Source organism: Nestor notabilis, unplaced genomic scaffold (assembly GCF_000696875.1).
Source record: "Nestor notabilis isolate BGI_N333 unplaced genomic scaffold, ASM69687v1 scaffold31075, whole genome shotgun sequence".
Taxonomy (NCBI): domain Eukaryota; kingdom Metazoa; phylum Chordata; class Aves; order Psittaciformes; family Psittacidae; genus Nestor; species Nestor notabilis.
The window spans coordinates 48,975-70,811 of NW_009929411.1; the positions used below are offsets into that span (position 1 = coordinate 48,975).

The following is a 21,837-nucleotide window of genomic DNA, read 5'->3' on the forward strand; positions in this document are numbered from 1 at the left end:
ACTTGTTATTTCTGTATGTGCATTGGAGCTTTTAGAATTTAATAAGCCCTTCGAGCATTTGGAACGTGCCTGTAAAGCAATATGTGGGCTTATAGAACTACATAAAGGACTGATCAGTTCCAGCATAGTCTGGACATTCTGCCCTTACTGGGGATTAAGTTTAAGGTTGATGGCTTCTGATTGCCCTGTGGGCACATGCATTTCCTGCACATGACCTCTAGTGAATAGAATTTATGCCAGTTTGTTAAAAGACACACTAACCTCTCAGCATTACTGTGATTTGTTGCAAGCCAACTGTGTTGCTAAGGCTGAATGAAGCAGGGTTTTACTCAAGGGACCTCATATGAGACATCTTTCAAAATGATTGTAGGCCACTTTTCAAGAGAAGGCAGCCAGGGTGGAAAACTTCAGCACAGAAAACCAGCTGTTCAACTTGAGTAATTTTCTGCTAGCATATGAAAGAGACAGACTAAGCTGTTTCTCACTGAAAATGAAGTAGCCTCATCCTGTCCATGATCCCAGAGTGCAACCTCAGATTTCAGTAAGACAGGGCTTGTGGTTTCAGCTAAAACAGCACATTACCCACAGATTTTGAAACCTGAGTTGGACATGCAAGTTTCTTGGTAAGCGTGCGATATTTAGGTTGTAAGAATGTGTAGCTTGTATGAGATGTTAGAGTTCTGCGTGTTCACAAGTTATAGTCCTCTTAACCTCAGATATTACTAGCCACAAGCCAAATCCTGAGCCTATCACCTGCTGCAGTGGTAAGTAATATCCAGTAGGTGATAGGAACCAATTTGCCTGGCTATATGTATAGAAAATCAATACAAATGGAATCAGGAATCTGAGCTCTGTCCCATAAAGGACATTAAAAAATACTTCTGTGGTCTTAAGCTGCTTTACTGACTTTGCAGACCATGAGCAGACAATGTGCCTGTTACTTATACCATCCTAATGTTTTCACCATTTTCTCTGGAAGAATGTGCAAGCTCTGTTGTGAGTGGAAAAGCTGTTCAACAAGTACATGAGAGTAAGTGTTGGCCAACAGGGTGAAAGCAGTTTGTACATTAACGTGAACGTATGACCTGTACCTCTTTCTGCTTTCATTGTGCTTTTGGCTCTGCAGAGTCATTCAGCTGGGAAGACAGTGTACTTGCCCTTTCTTTGCCAAGTACCACGACTCCCCAAGCCACACACTGTTTATTAAAATATTTATATAATTTCAGGTTATGAGGTATGAAAATGTAATTTTCAAGGAAAATGACAACCTGGATCCAGCAACACTAAGTCCGTCCAATCCACGAGAAAAATGGCTACGCAAAAGGACCCATGTCAAATTGAGAGTAAGTGTAAATCTGGATATATCTGGCAGCTGTAGAACTTGGGTCTGGCGGCAATTTAAATGGAGTTCGATCTCCCAGAGCAGGAGTTTATGTAACTGAATTACTAAAGAGCTGAAAACTGCTTGTGTAATTCAGAGGCAAAGAAATGAACAGCTAGGAAGTAGAAACAATTTATTCTTGGTTTATCGCTACATGTTGGGAGAAAGTATATTTCTTTCTTTAAATAACAGTGGGACCTTAAGTTTCAGTTAAGCAAAGAGGTTGCTTCTTCTGTTTTCTTAAATTCTGGATGAATCCATAACTCAAGAAGAAAAATATTTCCTTCATTCTTCAGATGCTACTTCAGTTAGAAATGTCAGTTAAGATGCATGTGTCTTGCACATCATGATGTGAATATATGGCCCGCTTGAAATGAAAGATACTTGGGATTCCCTTAAATGTTCTCTCTGATTTGGTTATCTTGAGCACTCTCACTAGAAAGTCTATTCAGGAACCCGCCATTACTGGAAATCTGTCTCCAGCTGAAATAGTACTGTAGTTTTGCTAGGAGCTCTGCCGTGCACTGTGGTATACCTCAGACACACTGTCCAGGACTGTGTTTCTGTGTGACTGTTCGTAATAACATAATAGAGCCAGTAGCCTCACTACAAAAGCAACCACCACCCTTCCCACCTTCTGCTCTTGTTTCAGAACGTGACTGCTAATCACCGAGCTAACGATGTCATTGCAGCAGAAGATGGTCCTCAGGTACTCGTTGGGCGCTTTATGTATGGCCCTCTGGACATGGTGGCTTTAACAGGTGAAAAGGTAAAGTCTCAGTAATCAATTTCCTTGTTTTTCTGAACCAGCTTTTACTTGTAGCAGTTGTTGAATGTAGCACACTCATGTAGTACCAGAGAAAGCCTTACAGGAGGGGAAGTATGTGAGTAGCCCCCTCCACTTCAGCAAAAATGGTTTCCTCTCTAAATAGATTATTGTGTGCTTGAAGTCATATTCCCAATTCAGAAGGATAGTAATGAACAATAAGCTGTGTTTCCACAGTGGGCAAACGGATTCGTGCTATACTTGGGTATTGAATAGAATCCTGTTATTAAAATCGCTTGAAAGAAATTGCTAAGTAAAAATGTTAAGATTATTACTAATTACTGCACTGAGGAGAATTCCATACTCAGTAATGAACTACGATAGTTTTCATTCCAATTTTGAGGGGTTTCAAAACTAATAGAAATACTGTCTGTATTTTTTTTTCACACTTCTATGTTGTCCCTCCAAGGATCTCAAGTAACTTTACATAAAAGGCTATATTGCATGATCTCTTGATATGGAGAAGGAAAACTGAGCCAGAGCAGTTCAATGGCTGTGGTCATCAGAATGCTCTTCTAGTAGCTCCCACATTGCTATTGAAAAAAAGAAAATGTTGATCAGAAAGGACCATAGTTGTGCAGACTTCTCAGAACGCCCAGTGCAAACTTAACTGGTTTTCTGAAGCACCCATACACACACATACCCTGCCCCCATCTTTATTGACTTGACTTAAGAAAATGTATTGAAGAGGAAGAGTAGAAGGTCAGAACAGAATGGCTGAATAAAACAAACCTAGAAGTACGAGTCTCCAAAGAAAATATTTCTGTTCCTGGTTAGTTCTTATATTCCATTGCGGGTTGAAAGGAAGTTAGACTTTTCCCTAGCAAATCATGAAAACGTTTTCCCTGGCCCTCTCACCACTAATGGTGCATTTGGAAGTTGGAAATTCAGAATCAGGTAGGGTACAAAGTAAAGCTTTCTCCTACTTCTACCATCTGAGACTTTGAAAGTGGCAGTTGGTACACATCTGTATGCAAACTGTGAATTCACTTTGCAGTCAAGAAGCAGAAAAAATTAGTAGACCTGTTGTTTAATCCTGGTAACTCTGGTTCAACAGTACCTGTCATTTTTTCCCCTGAACCAAAGCTTATGCCTTAGAAGAATTCAGTTCTGAATTTCTTCAGTTTAGAATAAATTTAGTGTTACTCATATCCCAAATACCTCCCTCATATTTAGTGATGTACTTATTGGTAAAAAGTGCCAGTCCAAGTCTGACAAAGTATTTCATACAATTTATTTTAACTTTGATGAAACATTTCAGTTAAGAAAGCCATATTGATGAAACCTTTTGAAAAAAAGGAAGAAAATCCCAAAAATGTGAAGTAGTTAAGTTTTGCATTTGAAGGCAAGGTTGTGATTTGAGAAAAGATTCAATTTTGCTAATAACCAAATGAAATTTTACATTTTGTAGATTTAGTATGCAAAACACATGCAAGCTGAAATGATCTGGTTTTCTAGTTTAGAGTTCCTGCCAAATTTCTGAGTTCTATATCTTCATTTGGCACCTGCAGTGCTAAGCTGAGTGCTTGAAATGATGAAGGCAATAAACTCTTGTGTGTTAGGAAGCATTTCTAATTGAGAGACCCTTCTGTGAAGATTATACTGAGTTTTGAAGTTCCTTCAAACTTCTTTGTAAGCTTTTAGTATAAGCCATAGTCGGAGACACTGAAGTAATCTAGGCTTGGCAGGTTTTGTAAATAGAGGGCACGTGTTGCCTTCTACCACACTAGATGACTGGTTTGTTGGCTTTGCAGGTTGATATCTTCATAATGACGGAGCCATCTTCGGGTAGGTGGGTGTACTTTGACACAGAGATATCCAACAGCAGTGGCCGGATATCCTACAACATACCCAAACAGAAGAGACTAAGAGTTGGTGTGTATCCCATCAAAATGGTGGTCAGGTAATGGCTCCAAGCTGGAACTACAGCTGTGATGGGTTGTTGTAATCAGGGACACACTGAAGTGTGTAAGATTAAAGGGGATGTGGAGAGAGATTTTTGTCTGTTACCTTTTCTTGGACTTGTCACTGTGTTGTCATCTTAGATTTGAAACAGTGATCGTCTGTTTACTGGCCAGTTTGGAAGCATCCAGGCCAATGAGTTTATTCTTACTGCAACAGAAATCGTCAGTGCAATTCAATTTAGGAGCACTTGGTCTTGTAAAGTATGGGACTGGGTGGCTGTAATCAGTCTTTGTATGGCAAGAATGTATGACTTGGCATATTCTGCAGCCTGTTCACTGGGGAAAAGACTGCTAAAGGGTATCGCTTTGTGTTCTTCAGGCTGAAAAGAAGCTTTTTCTACTGAAACTAACAGTAGAGGATAAACTGCCTTGTTCTTAGCCATCATATGTTTATCATCTGTTGATGTCAGGCCTGTCAAAAGAGTTACCTTAATTTAAATTGGGAAAAAGGAAAAAAAAAATCAAAACAGCACCTGAAAATAACAATTCATTGACTTCCAATGTCAGCTCTCCTCTTGCCAGCATTTCTTAAAGTCTCTAGGCTAAGCAAAGCATGAAGAATGAAGATGTGTGAAATAAAATCTGTTACCCTAGGTGAAGGACTGGGGTAGGTGTGCTTTTAAAAAACCCTCATGTTTAATAAAAGTCCAGTTTAATTTAATCCAGAGTTTTAGTTTAATGTTGCACTTAGAATGAAATTTCCTAGCCACTTAGGAAGTAGCTCTACAGTTTCCTTTGAACTTTGGAGGCTAAATCAGTGGGATGAATTTAGCTGAAAGAGAATGTGTTTTTACCCATCAGTTAACCAAATCCAAAGTCAATTTAAAATCTTATGTAGTGCTAATTGAGGAGAAAGAGATGTTTTATGTAATAGAACAGACAATCAGTTCAGGAAGAAAGACTTACTTCAAAATGAATTAAGCTGTATTCAGAAGCCAAGCTCCCATGGGCTTTCAGACTGCAGGCGTAAGTTTTAAGCAGAAAGTGTTGTCTTTGCCTTTGCTCATTAAGGTGTGCGCACGTACTGTAAGAATTCTCATCACCAGTATAAATATCTAGATCATACAATAATCATATTTCTAAAAGAAAGAAGATAATGGTCTTCAGGTTATGGTTTTTAGGGAACATGAGGTCATGGGATGGTAAGAGCTTTTGAATGCCTTGTGCTTTATTAGTGTCCTAATGTCCAGACCTCTTGGGAAAAATACATCATGAGGAGAAGATGGCACTTCACATGTGTTTCCATGAGAAAAGCTATCTATGATTGCATTTTTCTGGATTGGCATTCCCAGTGTAATTTCCAAGAATAAAGGGATGGGTAATGCTAGTACTACCAAGTTTATCTAATGGAGAAAAGCTGATTTGTGTAAGTACATGCCCACAAAAGGTGCATATCAATTCTTCCCTTTTAATTTCTAATAATTTGCCAGTAACTGCAGACTGCCTGCAAAAAAATGTAGCTAATTTCTGTGTGCTGTGTATGGATGGGGGTGTATGTGTGTGTATGTATGGCATTCATATATGTGTACATATATGGGCATATATATATAGATAGATAGCATGTTTGAGTAGCAATTTGAGTACTTTTGTTGTACTGTTTGGGGGTGTTTTTCCTAATTCTTTTAGGAAAGTATAAAGGATATTTATACACATATGATTTCTTACTGAAGTCAGCTTCCAAATTTCTGTTTGGAAAGCTGTTCCTGAAAGTGTAAGTTTTAATTGCTCCACAGAGGACTGAAGTCAGAAGCCCTATTTGAGAGTGATTTTTGAAGCTGTAGATCCCGACGGATACAATTTCAGGTCTGAAACACGCAGCAAATACATCCTGACATTTTGCTTTTTAATTGTATTTATTGCTTTGATTCTCCAGAGGGGACCAGAGCAGTGCTGCAAGTTACTTGACTGTGCTTCCCCGAGGAATGGAATGTGTTGTGTTCAGCATTGACGGTTCATTTGCAGCAAGTGTTTCAATAATGGGAAGTGACCCCAAAGTCCGAGCTGGGGCTGTTGATGTTGTCAGGTAAGTGAGGTTTGCACACTTCGTGACTTAAATCTCTGACTTTCCTCTTTGAACACAATAGAAAGGAAGAGGGCAGAATAGGGTTTAAAGGCCAGTATTCTTTGCAGATATATTTGTATATTTGCTTGGACATCGGGTCTGCCTGATTTTCAGAGGAATTTTAGAATGCTATTATTTACTTGGAAATTTGCAGTTTAGATTGCATAAAATTAAAAGTTGCCTCTTGGGTATATGGCCTTAATGTGTGTGCAGTGAATTAATAATGACTGCCTGAGTTACTGTGATTAACAGAGAGGGTGCTTTGTGTTTCACTATCTTCAAATAAGGACATACTTCTGCTTCAAAAATAGTAAATGCCATGAATACAAGAGTGTTTTTTGGAAGAAAAATAAAAAGGCCTTGTAATTCATTCCTGCAAGGTTGTTAGTGTTGCACTGGATGGGGAAATGCAGCTCTCATTTTGGAACTTGCACAGGAATGGAGGCACATCAGTTTTCAAGGGTTTTCACTTCTTACAGCTGAAATGGCAGGAATCTTGTTAAAGGTTTCAATGGAAGCAGGACTTGATGTGAAGCAAGGTCTATTATAAATAAATTTTAAAATAGCTCTCATATTTTATACATATTTTATATTGAATTTCATATCATTACATATTTTATATTGAATAAAAATCTCTCTTGCTCCCCTCCATCTTCTTCAAGATGTAGGCATTATTAATTAATTTGTTGATAGGAGCAGAGACTTAGACATGCTGCTTTCCACTTGTTGAAGGATATAAGGTCTGACTTCTAACTGGGTATGTGCTAATCAAAGAAATTCTGACCTGACCTATGAGTATTGTTTCTCTTTCTGCACCTACATCATTTACCTGCTGTGTCTGACAGGCATTGGCAGGACCTGGGATATCTGATTATCTATATTACTGGCCGTCCAGATATGCAAAAACAGCGTGTGGTTTCATGGTTGTCTCAACACAACTTCCCACAAGGGATGATCTTCTTCTCAGATGGACTTGTTCATGACCCACTGCGACAAAAGACCATTTTTCTCCGGAATCTCATGCAAGAGGTACTAGAAACCTGTTTATAACCTTAAAATGCTTTTTTTCCAGGTATTCAGTAAAATCAGAGATCTCCCTTCCTTTTGAACAGTAAGTCTCACTGGCCATAATGAAGTCTTTTTGCCATTCCTCATCTCTCACTTTTTAAAAAGCAAGGAACGCTGATAAAACACCAAAAGGGGCCTCCTGGCATGAGAAATGAATGAACAGCTTGTTCTTTCCTGTGTGCTTATCGATGGCTCTTGGTAGCATGCAGGCAGAGGCAGATTTAGCTTTCTGTGGTTTACAAAATGAGGTTGTTAACAATGAACTCACCTGCTGCTTCATTGCAAAACAGGTGCCATCCTTGCAGTGCACGGTATTCAGTAGAGTGCTCACTTTGGAAGTAATATTTGTTTCAGTGCCACATCAAAATCTGTGCCGCGTATGGTTCCATGAAGGACATTTCTGTGTACAATGTTTTGGCTCTGTCACCATCCCAGATCTACATAGTTGGACGATCAACAAAGAAATACCAGGCACAGTGTCAAGTAAGTAACTCTCACTACTCAATCAGAAAGTCCTAGGGGGAACAAGGAAATGCATGCATGTGGATGCATGTGCAAACACACACCCGCTCAATAAAGATAAAGAGCAGAGGCATTGTTTCAGAGAAAGAAGGGTAGTTTTGGTTTCAGATGAGGCATTTTCTGGCAGGGTGGACAGTAAAGAGAATTGAGTGGTCACAGTTTGTATCTGCAAGTGCATGTGTAGCATATTACTGAATGACAAAATAGAACAGGTCACTGAAAAAAAAAGAAGCGAGGGGAGAGGAGTATTAGTGCTTTGTAGGTACCTAACTGGGATGCCAAAGGTGGAGCTTAATTCCTCGTAGAGCTCGTAAGTTGAGGCAGCAGTAATTTGTCACTCCCTTTCTTTCCTTCCTGTTTTAGTTCCTCAGTGAAGGTTATGCAGCCCACTTGGCCTCGCTGGAGTTCAGTCTCCATTCACGACCCAAAAAGAACAACTCTCGGATGATCTTGAGAAAAGGCAGCTTTGGCCTCCACTCCCAGCCTGAGTTTTTGCGCAAGAGAAACCATCTCCGCAGAACTATGTCCGTGCAGCAACCTGACCCACCTTCTTCAACACCCAAGCCAGAGCGTGCCCAGAGCCAGCCCGAATCAGACAAAGATCATGACAGGCATTTGCCCTCCATTGCTTGGGTTCGAGGTGGAGTTCATAAATTTGAATCTGTCCCCTAGGAAGCTTGGGAATATAGATCTTGGATGCGCCCCATTAAACTTGTAGGCATGCCTCAAAGATTTGTTTAGGCAGCTTCAAACTAAAGATGTAAAGGGGAACCTGTACCTCGGAGTCTTCCCTGCTCTGGAATCTGCCTTCTTACACTAACTGGGGAACTTCTAGTCTGTTCCTCTTGACATGTTTATTGGGAAATTTTAAACCAATCTAAAACAATCGTAAGTGCTTATAACATCAAACGAACAGGAAATATCTGTGGGGTTTTTTTACAACAGATATATAATATCAACAGATATATAATAAAATGTGCAATAAGAGAAAAAGCTGTAACAGGCTAATTTTACTCAGAAGGACTGTGGTATCAGCTAACTAGCAGCACCCAAAACAGTATAAACAGTAGCTCCCATAGGTTACAGAGAAGGTTAATGCTTTAAACATTAAATAGTTGTATGTTTCCACTTCACTTTCAATAAAGTGAAGGGAAGCAGTAGTGGGAGCTACAATAATGAGTGGTCAGGATTTGTACAGCAAGATGCTTTCTGGGTGCCTTAAACCCAGGATTTTCTTTCAGCTTACAGAGTGGGTCAGCAGACCCCAATATGGGCACTCATGTTCATGTGAGATGCTGGACATCACATAAATGGGAGAACTCCACTTACGAACCAAATCATAAAATCTTCATGTTAGAAATAAATGTATCCACCACAATTTGAAGTGGTTAGTGTTACTGTATACAAAGTAATGCGCAAGTGTACAAAGATCACATTGTTTTGTGGAACTTGGTGACTGTGCAAAATGTGCGGACTACTCTGAGTAAGGAGATGGTTCTGTCCATCTCAGTCCAAGAGACAGATCCTAAGATGGCAAGCTAAAGGGAGCCCTTTTACTAAGGGATCTGCAAACCTGATAGCAATCACTTTTTTCACTATTCTAAAGCAGAATCTTTACACTGGAGGAGAGAAAAAGTGGTGGAATTCCTATGGGTAAATTGTTGCCCTTCTCACACATTATAGCAACTGTTGTGTTAAGACAATCTGTAGCATTCAGAATTACAGCATTTGACCTTCAAAGAATGAACATGCCAAATTACAGATGCCAAATAGATGTTTTCTTACTGATTTGAATTTCTCTCACATCTGTCAATGAACTTACTAGAAGTAAAATGCGTGAAATTTTCCCTAAGTGGTGAGATTTCTGAAGTGTTGTAGTTAGTTTAACATAGTAGCAGTTTTCAGATTCTTCATGCAGATACTTCCACTGCACTAAATTCGCCAAGAGAACGCTCATGACTGAAACATGTTTTAAAACTTGCAACGGAGTCACAAGTGCTCAAAAAAAGCTTTTCTTTAAAAGTTAAAACCAGACTGTTGACACTGAGAAAGCTTGAAGTCAGTAGATTTCTTTTTTGCTTCTTTTTACCTGGGAGTTGAGGCGGAGAGGGTGTTGTGCCTCCCTCTCGTGTTCTCCCCACCTTACTGTCACGTTTTTCTAGCCTGTAGCTAGATCAGAAACAGTGTCTCGTAAAGTGTGTTGGTTAATCATTTTGAAAGTTGACAGGTGAAGCAAACAAGAAATGGGATGGAAAACTATTAAGACAGTGCAGAAATAAACCTAAGTCTATAGTCCCTGTTCACCCAGAAGTTTCAGTGTGCTTTTTGAAGGGCATAGTAATGTGGCTTTTGCCTTAATAGGCAACAAAGTAGCTTATAAATTGAGATCTTTGAGTTATTTTTTAGACATTATTTGGCAAGATTGTCAGTTACCTATTTCAAATTTCCTGAAAGGCGCATCAGTAGTTTGTTTTTTATAATGCTTCCTTTAAGCGAAGGAGTAATCTTTGCTGAAGATTTAGGAAAGATACCAAAAGTTAAGTAGCTCACACTAATTGGGAGCAGGTAGCTAACTACATTACAGGGTGCTGGGGTGTTATGCTCTGTTGCCAAGTCAGCCAGCTATAAAAGCTAAATGAAAGATATACACAGACTGCATTTGAAATAGTCTTCAGGTTTACAAATGCTTTCCCAGTAGTATCACAGTTCTTTAACCCATAAACTTGGAGGAATTATTGTGTCTTCTGTCTTGGCCCACTGTGTGTAGTAACTCTAATCATATAGTCCATTTCTTGTGCTCTGCAGCTAGGAGGAGCTTGCACAGGTACACTAGACTCCGTCTCCTGCCAGCCAGTTCACTATTAGCATGCTGATTTTAAAGAAGAATGGGAATCCAAGGCTTGTGAGAATTTTAAATGTACTGAGGAGACCTGAAAGCAACATTGGTCACAAAGTTCTGTTTAAGCACTGGGTGTTGTGTAGCATGTCTCCTGACAGTAATCAGATTACTTTCCTGCTGCAAAGTTCAAAGTTAATGATGTTACTTTAGCCATCTACCTCTCTCATCCAACAGGCTTCAAAATCTCTTTTTCATTTTAAGTTGCTGTAGTAGAAAGGCCTCCTTCCTTTCAAAAGAGAGGTGTGTGTAATTCTGTGACTGTATTAAAAGAATAGTATCTGAGCACACAGTTAGAGAAATCTCCTAGGTTGTTAAGGTTTGTCTTTTACTCTTGCAGACACCATGTCATTTTCCCAGGTACCATGTCATGAAAACTCTGATTTTGTGTATTTCTATTTATAACTGGGTCACCTTTACAGTAGTCACTGTGCTGGCTTCTCTTAAGAATATTATGAGCTCATAGTAGTAAAACAAATGCTAGTGTGTGTGTATATGTGTGTGCATGATTTAGAATGGCAGTAACAGTTTCAAAGTTTATACACATGGTATTAAAATCAAGCTGCAAATATTTTCCTTAACCTCATTTCCTACAATATGTAAGAGCTTATGTGGCCTTTGCATAATTCCAACACTACTTATTGCTCAGGGATAGAATGGTTTCTCTCCTGAACTCATGCCCCCAGCTGAGCACTTTGGCAAACAGCGATACAGGCGTTAGCTTGGAGGTCAAGGCTTCATGTTAATTAGGAGCTGATCTAGTGAAACATCAGATGCCAGATGGAGTTGTTTTGAAAGCACCAGCCAGTTGACACTAAAATGGTAAAACTTCTGGTGGAGCTGAGAGTGCGAGCAAGATGGTCGTGGTGGTAAACATCTCACAGCTGGGCTGGCAGCAAAACAGACACTGTGGCAGTAGCTGGACCTTACGCATGCTGAACCACCGCCTTTTTTTTGCTTTTCTTATCCTCCCAGCTGTGCCTGGGGCGATCCCTGAGGTTTGCCTGATGCATCACTAGTTTTATACAGAATTTTTCAGTCATGTTTTCTCTTAAAACATTTCCTTCCGGTCTGAATTTTAGTTACACGCTTAGTACACGTGAAACTGCATGCAGCAGTTCATGGGCATTCAGTCTGCAATTGGATTTGGTTTGCTTCTGCTTTCATGGAAGGATAATCAGTCCTCCTAGGCAGGCCATTTCCTGAGGATAAGCTTGGTGCTAGTCATCTTACTCTCTGGTTGCAAGTCCTCATTGCTGCAGTCTCTGTGCAGTCAGTACTTACTTAAACTTTATAGGCTATGGAATTGTTAGCATGTACACAGAAGGGAAAGGGATAGAGAAGTCAGGCAGGAGTGGAGGGTGCCCACGCAAGATGCATCAATAGTTTCAGCACCTTTAGTGCCTCCAGTCTGCTACAGTAAAGCACATTTTTTTCAACCTGCTGAATGGAGGAAGCATAAGTGAAACTGTAAAATACAAAACTCTTATTCCAGTGGGTGCAAAGGCAGCAGTACAAGTCTGTATAAAGTAGGCCAGAGCTGGAAGCATTTACTTTGTTCTGTTGATATGGATCCAGTTTTAAATTACTGTAAAAAAAATGGCTGTGATTAATAACAGTGGTAGATTTATCCGAGATATTGTGAAAACATACCTTCACAACTGTGGTGTTTTGTGTGTGTGTGTGTGTGTATGTGTGTGTGACTAATGGAAAACATCTTAAGTAGAGTTTTGGTTCTGCTTTCACAGCAAATTTGTAACCAATATACGTAAAAACAGAATAATAAAAAAAGGCTGTTTATTCAATGTTGTCTAGTTAGGTAAGTTTGAAAAAAAGATGTCATTGTAAAAAGAGTGCAGAATATTCCACAGACCTGAATAGTGATGTTGATCCAAAACTGCTTATTTTGAATAACTTTTTTTTAAAGTGCTTGCATACACTAGTGCTCTTGGAGCAGATTCTTGCTTGACCAAAGTACTCCTACTCACTTTTGTGGTATGGTTTATATCTATCTATTCAGCATAAAATTTTGTTAGGTGTAAAAATGATATTGCATTGATAAGTCTTCTTGTTCATTGGGGTTCATGAGAGCTGCCATTCTGATTTGTTTTCATGAAAATAGTTTTAATTCTTACAGGTTACTTCACCTGTTCCTCTAGAACCTAGGGAATTCACTTCTAAACAGAGTTAAAGCATTCACTGGTTATGTACAGGTGGAACTATCAGTAAACTAGAAGAAAAAAATGGCACACCCTAATCTACTAGATTAATTCAATTCATTCATTAGATTGCCTAGTGGATAGTGTCTCTGCTGTGGCAGGGGTGTTGGAACCAGATGATCTTTAAGGTCCTTTCCAACCTAAACCATTCTATGATACTATTAAAATAACCACAACAATTACACTTTATCTGGAAGCTCCACCATTCTGTAAAACAGCTTTTGTTTGCCATTATTAGTGCACAGTTGTCCCATTTATACACTGAGGTCTTTAGGCCAGGGCACTATTACTGTGTGCACTTAAGCAAATCTCCAATGCTTAGATCTGTAGCGTCATCATGTACGTCACAGACATTTAGAAGGGAAACAGGAAAATTCTTCCTTCTTCCTATATTATTTCTTGTCTTAAATTTGCTAAAATAAGCATTTTTAACAATACTTGAAACCAATAAGTATTTCCAGGTTTTTTAAATTTGTAAGTGCAACAGTTGTTACTGAACAAATAGGATCTTTCCCAGGTTTTTTTATTGCCCCTCTTGCATTTAAGCCACAGAAAGGTGAGTACATTAAAACAGTACTAGATGACTGGAGTAAGGGCACCTTTTTAATAAGCTTAATAATGGAGAGGAGATTGTACACTGAATAATTTTTCTGATTAGAGCTTAAAATATGGGATCTGAACTCAAGATTTGCATTGAATTGTTCATTTCAGGCATGCAGGGGAGAAAGTGGCTCTTTCCATCCTCATCTGGAGCCGGTACAGGATAGAATTACCATAACCACAAAGCTTTCCAACATACCTCCTCAGCTTCTCTAAGAGCAATGATTCCTCATGGTCCGTGTTCATAGCTTCAGCAGAAATTGTGGGTTTAACAAGGTAACTTGACTTCCATGATGTTTAATCACTCAAGTGTAAATACAGGTTCCTACAGATGATCCTGAATTCAGTCCCCCATAAATATGGAGGTAATAACATATTTTTCTGGATGAAAAGAGCTCTTTTTTTCAGAAATAAGAAATGGCCTGGAGCAGCTAGAATCCTGTGCCATGGACTCTGGAATTGAAGTCAGGTGTTGGTATTTCCTCTTTCCCTCATTTTAGTTCAAGCCCAAGGTAAGGGGATTCCAGTTTACCCTCTATTTTATTTATCTCAATAAGCTACCTTTAAAACCAGATGTAATTGTGGGGAACAGGAGAAACATGAAACAAATTTGACAGATCATTTCTCACTTGTAAGGATGTACAGAATTTACAGTGGGGGAGAGAGAAGAGCAGGTTTACTGGAGTGTGCTGGGAGATGGTACACTAGAGATTACAATGTTGAAACGTAACTTAAAGATTACAAGCTTTACAGAAAAGGTAATTCTGGGAGGACTGGTGCAGGGCCCATAATGGCAGTCCTCTCACAGAACCCCAAGCCTCCTGCATAACTTATTTTTCTATTTGTGGCGGAGGAGAAGGGCAGTCCATTTGCAGCTGAATTCATACAAGAAAACTTGACACTGTACATGTTCTTTCAGTCTATAGTTTTATTAGGTGCATACTTTTAAATATTGTTTGTGAGTGAGAAGGTTCTATCTGGTGACAAGTGTTTATATTTCTTATGGCTGCCTTGTAAAGATTAAAAAATGTACAGTAATGAATTTCTTAATATGAAATAAGGAGTCAGATTTCTACAACTGGTAAAGATTTTGATGTGAGCTGGTTTTTAAAATCTTCTAACAGATTAGTCACTTAAATAAAACCTTCCTTGCCTTTAAGCAAACAGTGTCACTGATTTTTCTTACCAGTGATGTGGGAAGTATTGGATCATCATCTTACATGTCCTAGTAGCCAGTGGAAACAGTATAAATAGCGGCCATTTAATACATCTGCCTATCATCTGAAATAACGGTTAGATTGGAGCTTGACATTTCAAAAGAAACAAGGGTTGGAGTTTTATGGAGAGTCATATGACAAAATAGTTCAGTAATGAGATACCATCTTTGCGAAGGCTGTATAGTAGTTTCAGTCTGTGCAAAGAATAATTTCAAGCTACTATTCCATATAGAAACAAAAAACGCAACACAAAACACATCCATGAAAACTACCTCAAGAAATATCAGAAACTAAAGCTTTCAGTCATCTGAAAACCTGGAAGTTGCAGTTGTTTTTGTGTTTCTTTAATTGTTTCAATATTTTAAAATGCACTAGGTTGACAAGAAAAAAGAAAAATCAGGGACAAGTTTAAAATCAATTCTTACACATAAATCAGAATTGAAGAGGACTGCTTCCGATATTTATACTTAATATACTTCTAGTAGTTCCAGTTAAAACCGTGCATCTCAAAAATTATCAGATAGAGCAATTTCCAAAATCAGTCATTCGTTCTAAGGCTCATCTTAGAGTGAATGTAATCTGAGAAGCTAAAGCTGCTACCATGGGATATAGCCCTTGGGATGAATTTTAGAAGCTTGAGAAATCTTTGCTTTAGTTTGAAAGACTAAGCTTTATTAAACTGAATCACCTACCAAAAAAGGCTTGTCAAATGAATGTTACATTTTTAAACAAAAGCAATTAGAAGTAAAATACAGGTATCGAATGCTTAGTAGACTTCATCAAGTAAAATACATGCACTCTGATATTAGCCAGTAACAGTTGTTGTAAGAGGTTACATTAATTATAGTAACTGATTTCTGAATATAGCTAAGACAGATGGTAGAGTACAAAAGCAATGCTTAACTCAACTGCCCAGATGCTATCTAAAACAGCAACAAGAAATGACATAAAGTTGCTCTGATTTGTCTGGAACCCAAACACATAAAATGGGATTAGTTAGGCTTATCTAATAGGAATCCTTAAGGCCATGAATCAAGAGTCCTAATGCGGCTCCTCTCTTGTGGAGTGAGTGATTCCACAGAAACCTGTTGCCTTGGAATGGCACTTGTGGTCACAACTCAAGCCACTATTGTTTCATTAACTTCCAGTTAAATATGATGTTTAAGTTTTGGTTTGTTCATATATAGAAAAAAATTGTTAGGCTTTCAAAACAATGGACCAGTACTTTCAGTATGCAAAGTACTCAAACTGAAACTCATGGCAGTTGGATACCAGTCTACTACTATTACCTAAGCTCACCCTTCATTAGTCTGTGGCCCTTGCTCTGGCCATTCCTACTGGTCAGTTCAACATAAGTTTCAACATACTTACTGCCTTGTGAGTCACATTCAATATGGTACCTCATCTCAGCAGGAGAAATACAGGGTCATACAATTCTGATTCTCCTGTTCACTTGAAAAAGCAATGGAAGTCCTGACCTGCTTCGTCAGGAAAGATTATAAAATGTAATGTCTTGCTCAATGCATAGAATGTACCCTTTCAAGTCCTATACAGAGCTCTCCTTTGAATGTGCTCATAAACCAACAAACAGTAGTTACATCTCTGTAGGTACCAAGTGCTTGATGGTGTTTCTTTGCTCACCTTCTGATAGCTTGAGAACGTCTTTGTGCCATTAGACAGTAGTAGTTTGATACTGCATGTTGCCTGCAGAAGAACAAGACGACTGCCATTAGCAGCCTGAAGTCAGTAAAGTTAATTAACTGTCACACAAAGTGCTGGAAAACCGTTAGAGGGAAGTGGGGAAGAGGTCTGGGACCTGTATGCTTTCACTGTGTAACAGTTCTAAACACTAGCAAGAAAATATTTTTTACCTTCAGCGAGCATAAATGGCAGTACACAAATGAAGTACTGCAATACTTCAGGTAATAATAACAGGAGCACTTCTTATGATATCTAATTCATTAGAACGAAAAATATTAGAACAATACATGGACCTGGCAACTATAAACAGTTTGAAATCAAAAGTTTGTTTGCTCATGAAAAGATGAAAAGGGACCTCTAACGCCAAAACCCACAGCAACTGATATTGAACACAAAGTCATATGCAAGACTGTAAGGGCAACTCCAAAAAATTATTCCAGTAGACAACCTACAAACCAGCAGTGACAAAGCACACTGCATGCAGGAGAACTGGACCAAACTGCCTGGTGGAAACACTACACATGACCGTTTAAAGCTTCAGTCAAGCATTTGAAACTGCTGTAATTTTTCCTGGAAAGTTACAACTATCAACATCGTACACCTATCTTTGTTGCTAAAATAGGACATGATGTTCAGGATTTAACTTTAACAAAAGGAATACTTCCAACGTAATGGGTGAAGATATTAATGTCACAATACAGATCTCAGTGAAGGTAATAGGCATTACCTGGTAATGGTTCAGTGGATTAACACTTAAAGTGATGTTTAGAAACTTACAGCAAAGAATTGCTCTTCCCATCCACTTAGGTACAATTACTGTGTTTAGAAATGCTAGCAGTGCAGGTATCAATTGCTCTTACTGTGATAGCATAGTCTTAACTGCTAAGACAATGCTAGGGATGGAAAAGAAAGGCTGTAAAATTAGACAGCTCAGGGTAATAGTTTGTTCTGTCATGCTTTGTGATCTTCATTAGTAAAACAAGTGAGAACTGAGGTTGAGTGACAAAGACATTAGTAACAGTAGTTTTCCGAGCTGGGTGAGAAAAGCTGCTGTTTGCACAGAAGCCCGACTTCTATGCAAACACACAAGGTTTCACTAATCCACAATGTAGAGGTGAAATTTTACAACTGCACAATGATCTGCTGTGGCGGAGACAGCCACAGTGAATCTAAGGGAAGAACCCCAGGGTTCTGCGTAATACTTTAAAGAAGAATGAGTTAACAGGGATTTCTCTCTCCAAACAGCAGGTTTTCTCCCCACAGATGCATGCAGGTGTAGTCAAGGTAAATGAATAACTACTTTACCTGGCTGATATTATCTTCAGTTATGAATGAGAGAAACTGTCATATCACTAACAGATGGGAGATATTAGGAGTGAGATTTAGTGAACTTTCAATGATATGATCATTAACTTAATACAAGATTTAACCTATAGTTATCTCGAAATGGTCCCATTGGTAAAAATCAAACTTTTGGAATTATGTAGTACTTTAAGCCCTTGCCTCTTTGTAGATAAAAGTACTTAATGCTAAGTCCTCTCTAGGGGATTTTAGGTGCTTGACATTTACCTACTGAATGCTTGACATCAAGCGTTCTAGAGAGAGGAAGTCGTTTAGGGAATTGCCCTGTGACAAGACTTCTGACCTTTAGTTTTTACTGTGTTAATATATCTAATTCAGAATGACATAACCTTTACAAACACAGCAGCCTACCACCTCATGGTAGTTGTGTGTACCACCAAGGTGTTGTGTAAGTTGCTTCTGCGTCCTCTAAATGTTTGAGTTATGGGTACAGAGACTATCTGTGAATATAATGCTACGTAGTGAAAGGATTTTTTTATAAATGTGCAGGCACCAATGACAGTGTCCGTGCAATGGAATTTCCTCTCCCCCTCCCCAGCCTGGACTGGCACCTCTTTTAGACAAAGGCAGGGAGGTACCGTTCTCACGCAAGGTCAAAGGTAGGCTTTTGCTGGAAAAAAACCTGACTTTCACACCAAGAAACCTGAAGACAAGAGGAGCATTTGACAGGTTTTAGAAGCTGCAAGTCCAGCTGCAGATTTAATCTGCACAGGTATCTTGAAGAAAGAAGGGCTCTGCTACATAACAGCTGAGAAAGTTCTGCAGCTATTCCTCATCCTGTGTTACAAGGACCACATAGCCTGCAATTGATGTCTGAGTGGGAGGTAACCCGTTGCCAGTTGAGGGCCAGTATTTACCTCTCCTTTTGCACAATGGCATCATCAAATGCCTGGGAGATATGCTGCAATTGGCAAATCCCTGAAGAGATCAGCTCCAACTCGCAGTCAAACTCTCTGCAAACAGAATGGTCATTACTAAAGATCAGACAGGACAGGCTGACACTACCCAAGCCTCTATCCCTGCAGTAACAACTCTCATTGCCTCCAGACTTAACCCAGAGAAGTTTAGTGCTGTAGAAATTAGGCTTTTGATTCCACTGACCAAGTGCTTCACATCTCCATTCATCCCCAAGAAAGCTATCTTCCAATTCAGATACTGGGTTCAGAGTCACAAGGCTTGGACTCAGCTTCTAGCTCTGATATTTATGTGACTTTGTCCAAAACAAAAACCTGTGTGCACATTATGAAGTACTTCCCTAGTTCACAACCTTTTATCTAAATTGGGTTAAATCTTTGAGGCAAGAATCTTTCTACGCTCTATAAAGAGCTTAGCATAAGCACAGCTATTCCGGGTATCTTTGCAATACAAATAGCAACTTTGGAAAAGTTAGAGCTAAGTGAGATGCCTTGAGAGCATTTTTCTTTACCAGAAAGTCATTAGCAAAGAATTTGGGTCTGTCTCTAGTGCCTGATGGGGACTGGTGCTGAAAAACATGGTGTCAACTTACCCAGTGGGAAAGGGATTTTAAAAAATTCTTGTCACAGCACAAAATTAAGTTTCAATTTTCAGCTGTATGCAGTGCTCAGTCCCTGTCTATGTAGGATGTGTAACTACTTTCCTAATTATTCAAACAGCGCAGCCTTTCAGGGGAACAAGACAGCAACCTTCATCTCCTGCCCTACATAATGCTCTAATCACAGAAGAGAACGTGGCTCACATCTTTCTGCTGGCAGAAGCAGGTGATGAATAAGGACTCTTCAGTGCTGCTGCTCTTCTTGATCTCCGGAGTGAGACAGCATCTTTACCAAGCCAGGATGAGAAACCCCTCCATTCTTTGTGCTCTGACACCCATTTTGGCCGAGGCAAGGCTCTTTTGCTGCCTTTGGAATTGGCTGCTGGAGTAACACTCTTCTTATGGCAAGGGCTTTGAGGTGTAGTGCTTCTTTTCTTGGTAGAACAGCTTCTGCTGATGGATTCAGCTGGAAAGGTCACCATCGAGTCTACTGGACTTTGGCAAGACTTCTGTATTTTCTGAAAGCAGCATTAGACAGACATGTTATGCTAAACAATCTCAGTTAGGCTGGAGTTTGGAACTGGAATAGCAAGGAACATTTGAGCTAAATCCCTAGCTTTTATTCTCATATCAGGTTTAGTCTGGCATAAATGGTCTCAACCCTCTGTACCCATTTGCATTGGAGGAGTCATTTGCTCCCAGTCCTTGCAACTTGTTGAAGACTTCAGACGGCACTGGAACAGAGCTTATCCTGCTCTTATGCAGGAAAGAGCCAGGTGCCCTAACATATACTTGAGGCACTTAAAAAAACCAAACAGAGGTCTCCACCAAAGGGAAGTGCAAGCTCAAGTTTACTACCCTGCTACCATCTAGCAGGTTTTGTCAGTCCAAGTTCAGATTGAGTAGGGTGCAGAACATGCTAATAAATAGTATGGGTACAGGAAAAGGACTAAAGAAAATAAATAAATTGAAAGTACTACACATTTCTCAGAAACATTTCTTTGCAAGCAATGGCAGTCTCTACCCACTTTCCTCCTTGTTAAGGCTGCTCTGCCATACATGATGCCATACAGGAGGGGAAAAGCATTAATTAGTAATAAATGCTTTGATGAAACGCATCTGTTTTCTTTTCACCTTCCTCCTTGTTCTGCCAGATGCATAATTTGCCTGTCTATACTTTAGCAAGGGTATTAAAGATTTTACTAGTTAGTAGCTGTTAGTAGTTATTACAGTGTGCAAGTGTGTGGGACAGAGTCTCTGGAATACAGCATTCTGTACAGAGCCCAGAAATCTTAGTACTGAAGTTGAAGCAAAACCTAAACTCTTATCCACACCCCACTGCAAAGAGTACCTGGGACACTCTTCCAAAAGCATTTTTTGCTGTTCTTTTAATACTCTGAAGAGATTGGCACTTCTGTCTTGCTTCCAGACTTTTCCAAGTAGGGGTCTTAGGAAAATTCAGCTCTATTTGCTTTAGTGGTGCTCGCGTCCGTAAAGACATGCGGATGGAACTGAGAGAAGTGAAAGCAGCCCGTCTCTTGAATTTGTCAGGTACAGGGCTGTCATTCTCATCGAAGTCAGCTAGGAGCTGGTGTTTCCGACAGGCCATCGTTGCCTTTACGTTTTGGAGCACAGATGTCATCTTGTTCCAGTTCTTGGTCAGCCTTATCTCTAGAATAATCAGAATGACACCAAGAATTAAGACAGAGCAAGGTACAGAGCAGTGTTAAAAAGCAGAAATGGAAATTGTTGAAAAATATATTGTTACATTTGCCTGAAACAACAAATTCAGAGCTGAGCGGACTTTTACTTGGAGGCTTGAAGGAGAAGAGCATTTATGCCCACAGCTATTCAGGTCTATGCACATCCATAAGAAAGTGTTACACTGCATTTCCAGCACTGGACATCACTGCAGATCTGGTAAGTTGTGAGACTCAAGCTTGTGAGGTAGAATGCTCTGTAACTGCAAGTTTCTTGTTGGTGTCTCAGGCTAAGGCCTTGTAGCCCAAATTTTGCCTTCATTAATCAAAACAGCCTTCCACTGCCATGGAAGTTTACACCGATACTGATGTAAATATATAGTTTAAATTCTCCATTTTCACAGCTATCAAGCTAGCATACCACTAGCAAATTACTTCTAAAAAGCAATTGCAATGCAAATGTTTTTTGGCAATCTGAGTTGAGAGTGAATTAATCTCACCAATGCTTACTTGAAAATTATTGTTAATAAAAAAAGCTGGGAGGTCTCTACTCTCATTATACCACATATTAGGAAAGCGCATTGCTATTCCTTACTTCCTCTGATCTTCCAAGTTGTCTCTCACAAGTACCCTTATTTGTGTCAGAAAGCAACGAGGCTCATTGAAATCTTTTCGTCGCGAAGGCGTTTGAGATCTCAGGCCTTTAACGCCTCCCTGCATGCGGCGACAAGGAGCGGCTGCCGGCCGGGTGAGGCTCCTTCGGGTAAACCGCGAACCGCTGCAAGGTGCTGCCCGGCCGCACCGCC

The 21,837-nt window shown here is 39.6% G+C and overlaps 2 protein-coding genes across 2 annotated transcripts in view; one reads left to right on the top strand and one right to left on the bottom strand.

Moving 5' to 3' along the window:
* PITPNM3 (PITPNM family member 3) overlaps positions 1-8,743 on the top strand; it is a 51,451-nt gene extending 42,708 nt beyond the window's left edge. Inside the window, exons 12-18 of the mRNA XM_010014953.1 lie at positions 1,227-1,343; positions 2,034-2,150; positions 3,962-4,110; positions 6,045-6,194; positions 7,079-7,262; positions 7,656-7,784; positions 8,187-8,743. Of these exons, the coding sequence (XP_010013255.1) occupies positions 1,227-1,343; positions 2,034-2,150; positions 3,962-4,110; positions 6,045-6,194; positions 7,079-7,262; positions 7,656-7,784; positions 8,187-8,495 (1,155 nt within the window). The 3' untranslated portion in view covers positions 8,496-8,743. The remainder of the gene's footprint in view (positions 1-1,226; positions 1,344-2,033; positions 2,151-3,961; positions 4,111-6,044; positions 6,195-7,078; positions 7,263-7,655; positions 7,785-8,186) is intronic.
* A 6,911-nt stretch (positions 8,744-15,654) lies between these two features.
* Positions 15,655-20,973, bottom strand: FAM64A (family with sequence similarity 64, member A). Its single transcript, XM_010014954.1, is given in 6 exon segments — positions 15,655-15,678; positions 16,397-16,434; positions 16,437-16,459; positions 18,676-18,771; positions 19,536-19,849; positions 20,683-20,973. Coding segments are annotated over 6 exon segments (786 nt in total).
* Positions 20,974-21,837: the final 864 nt, after the last annotated feature.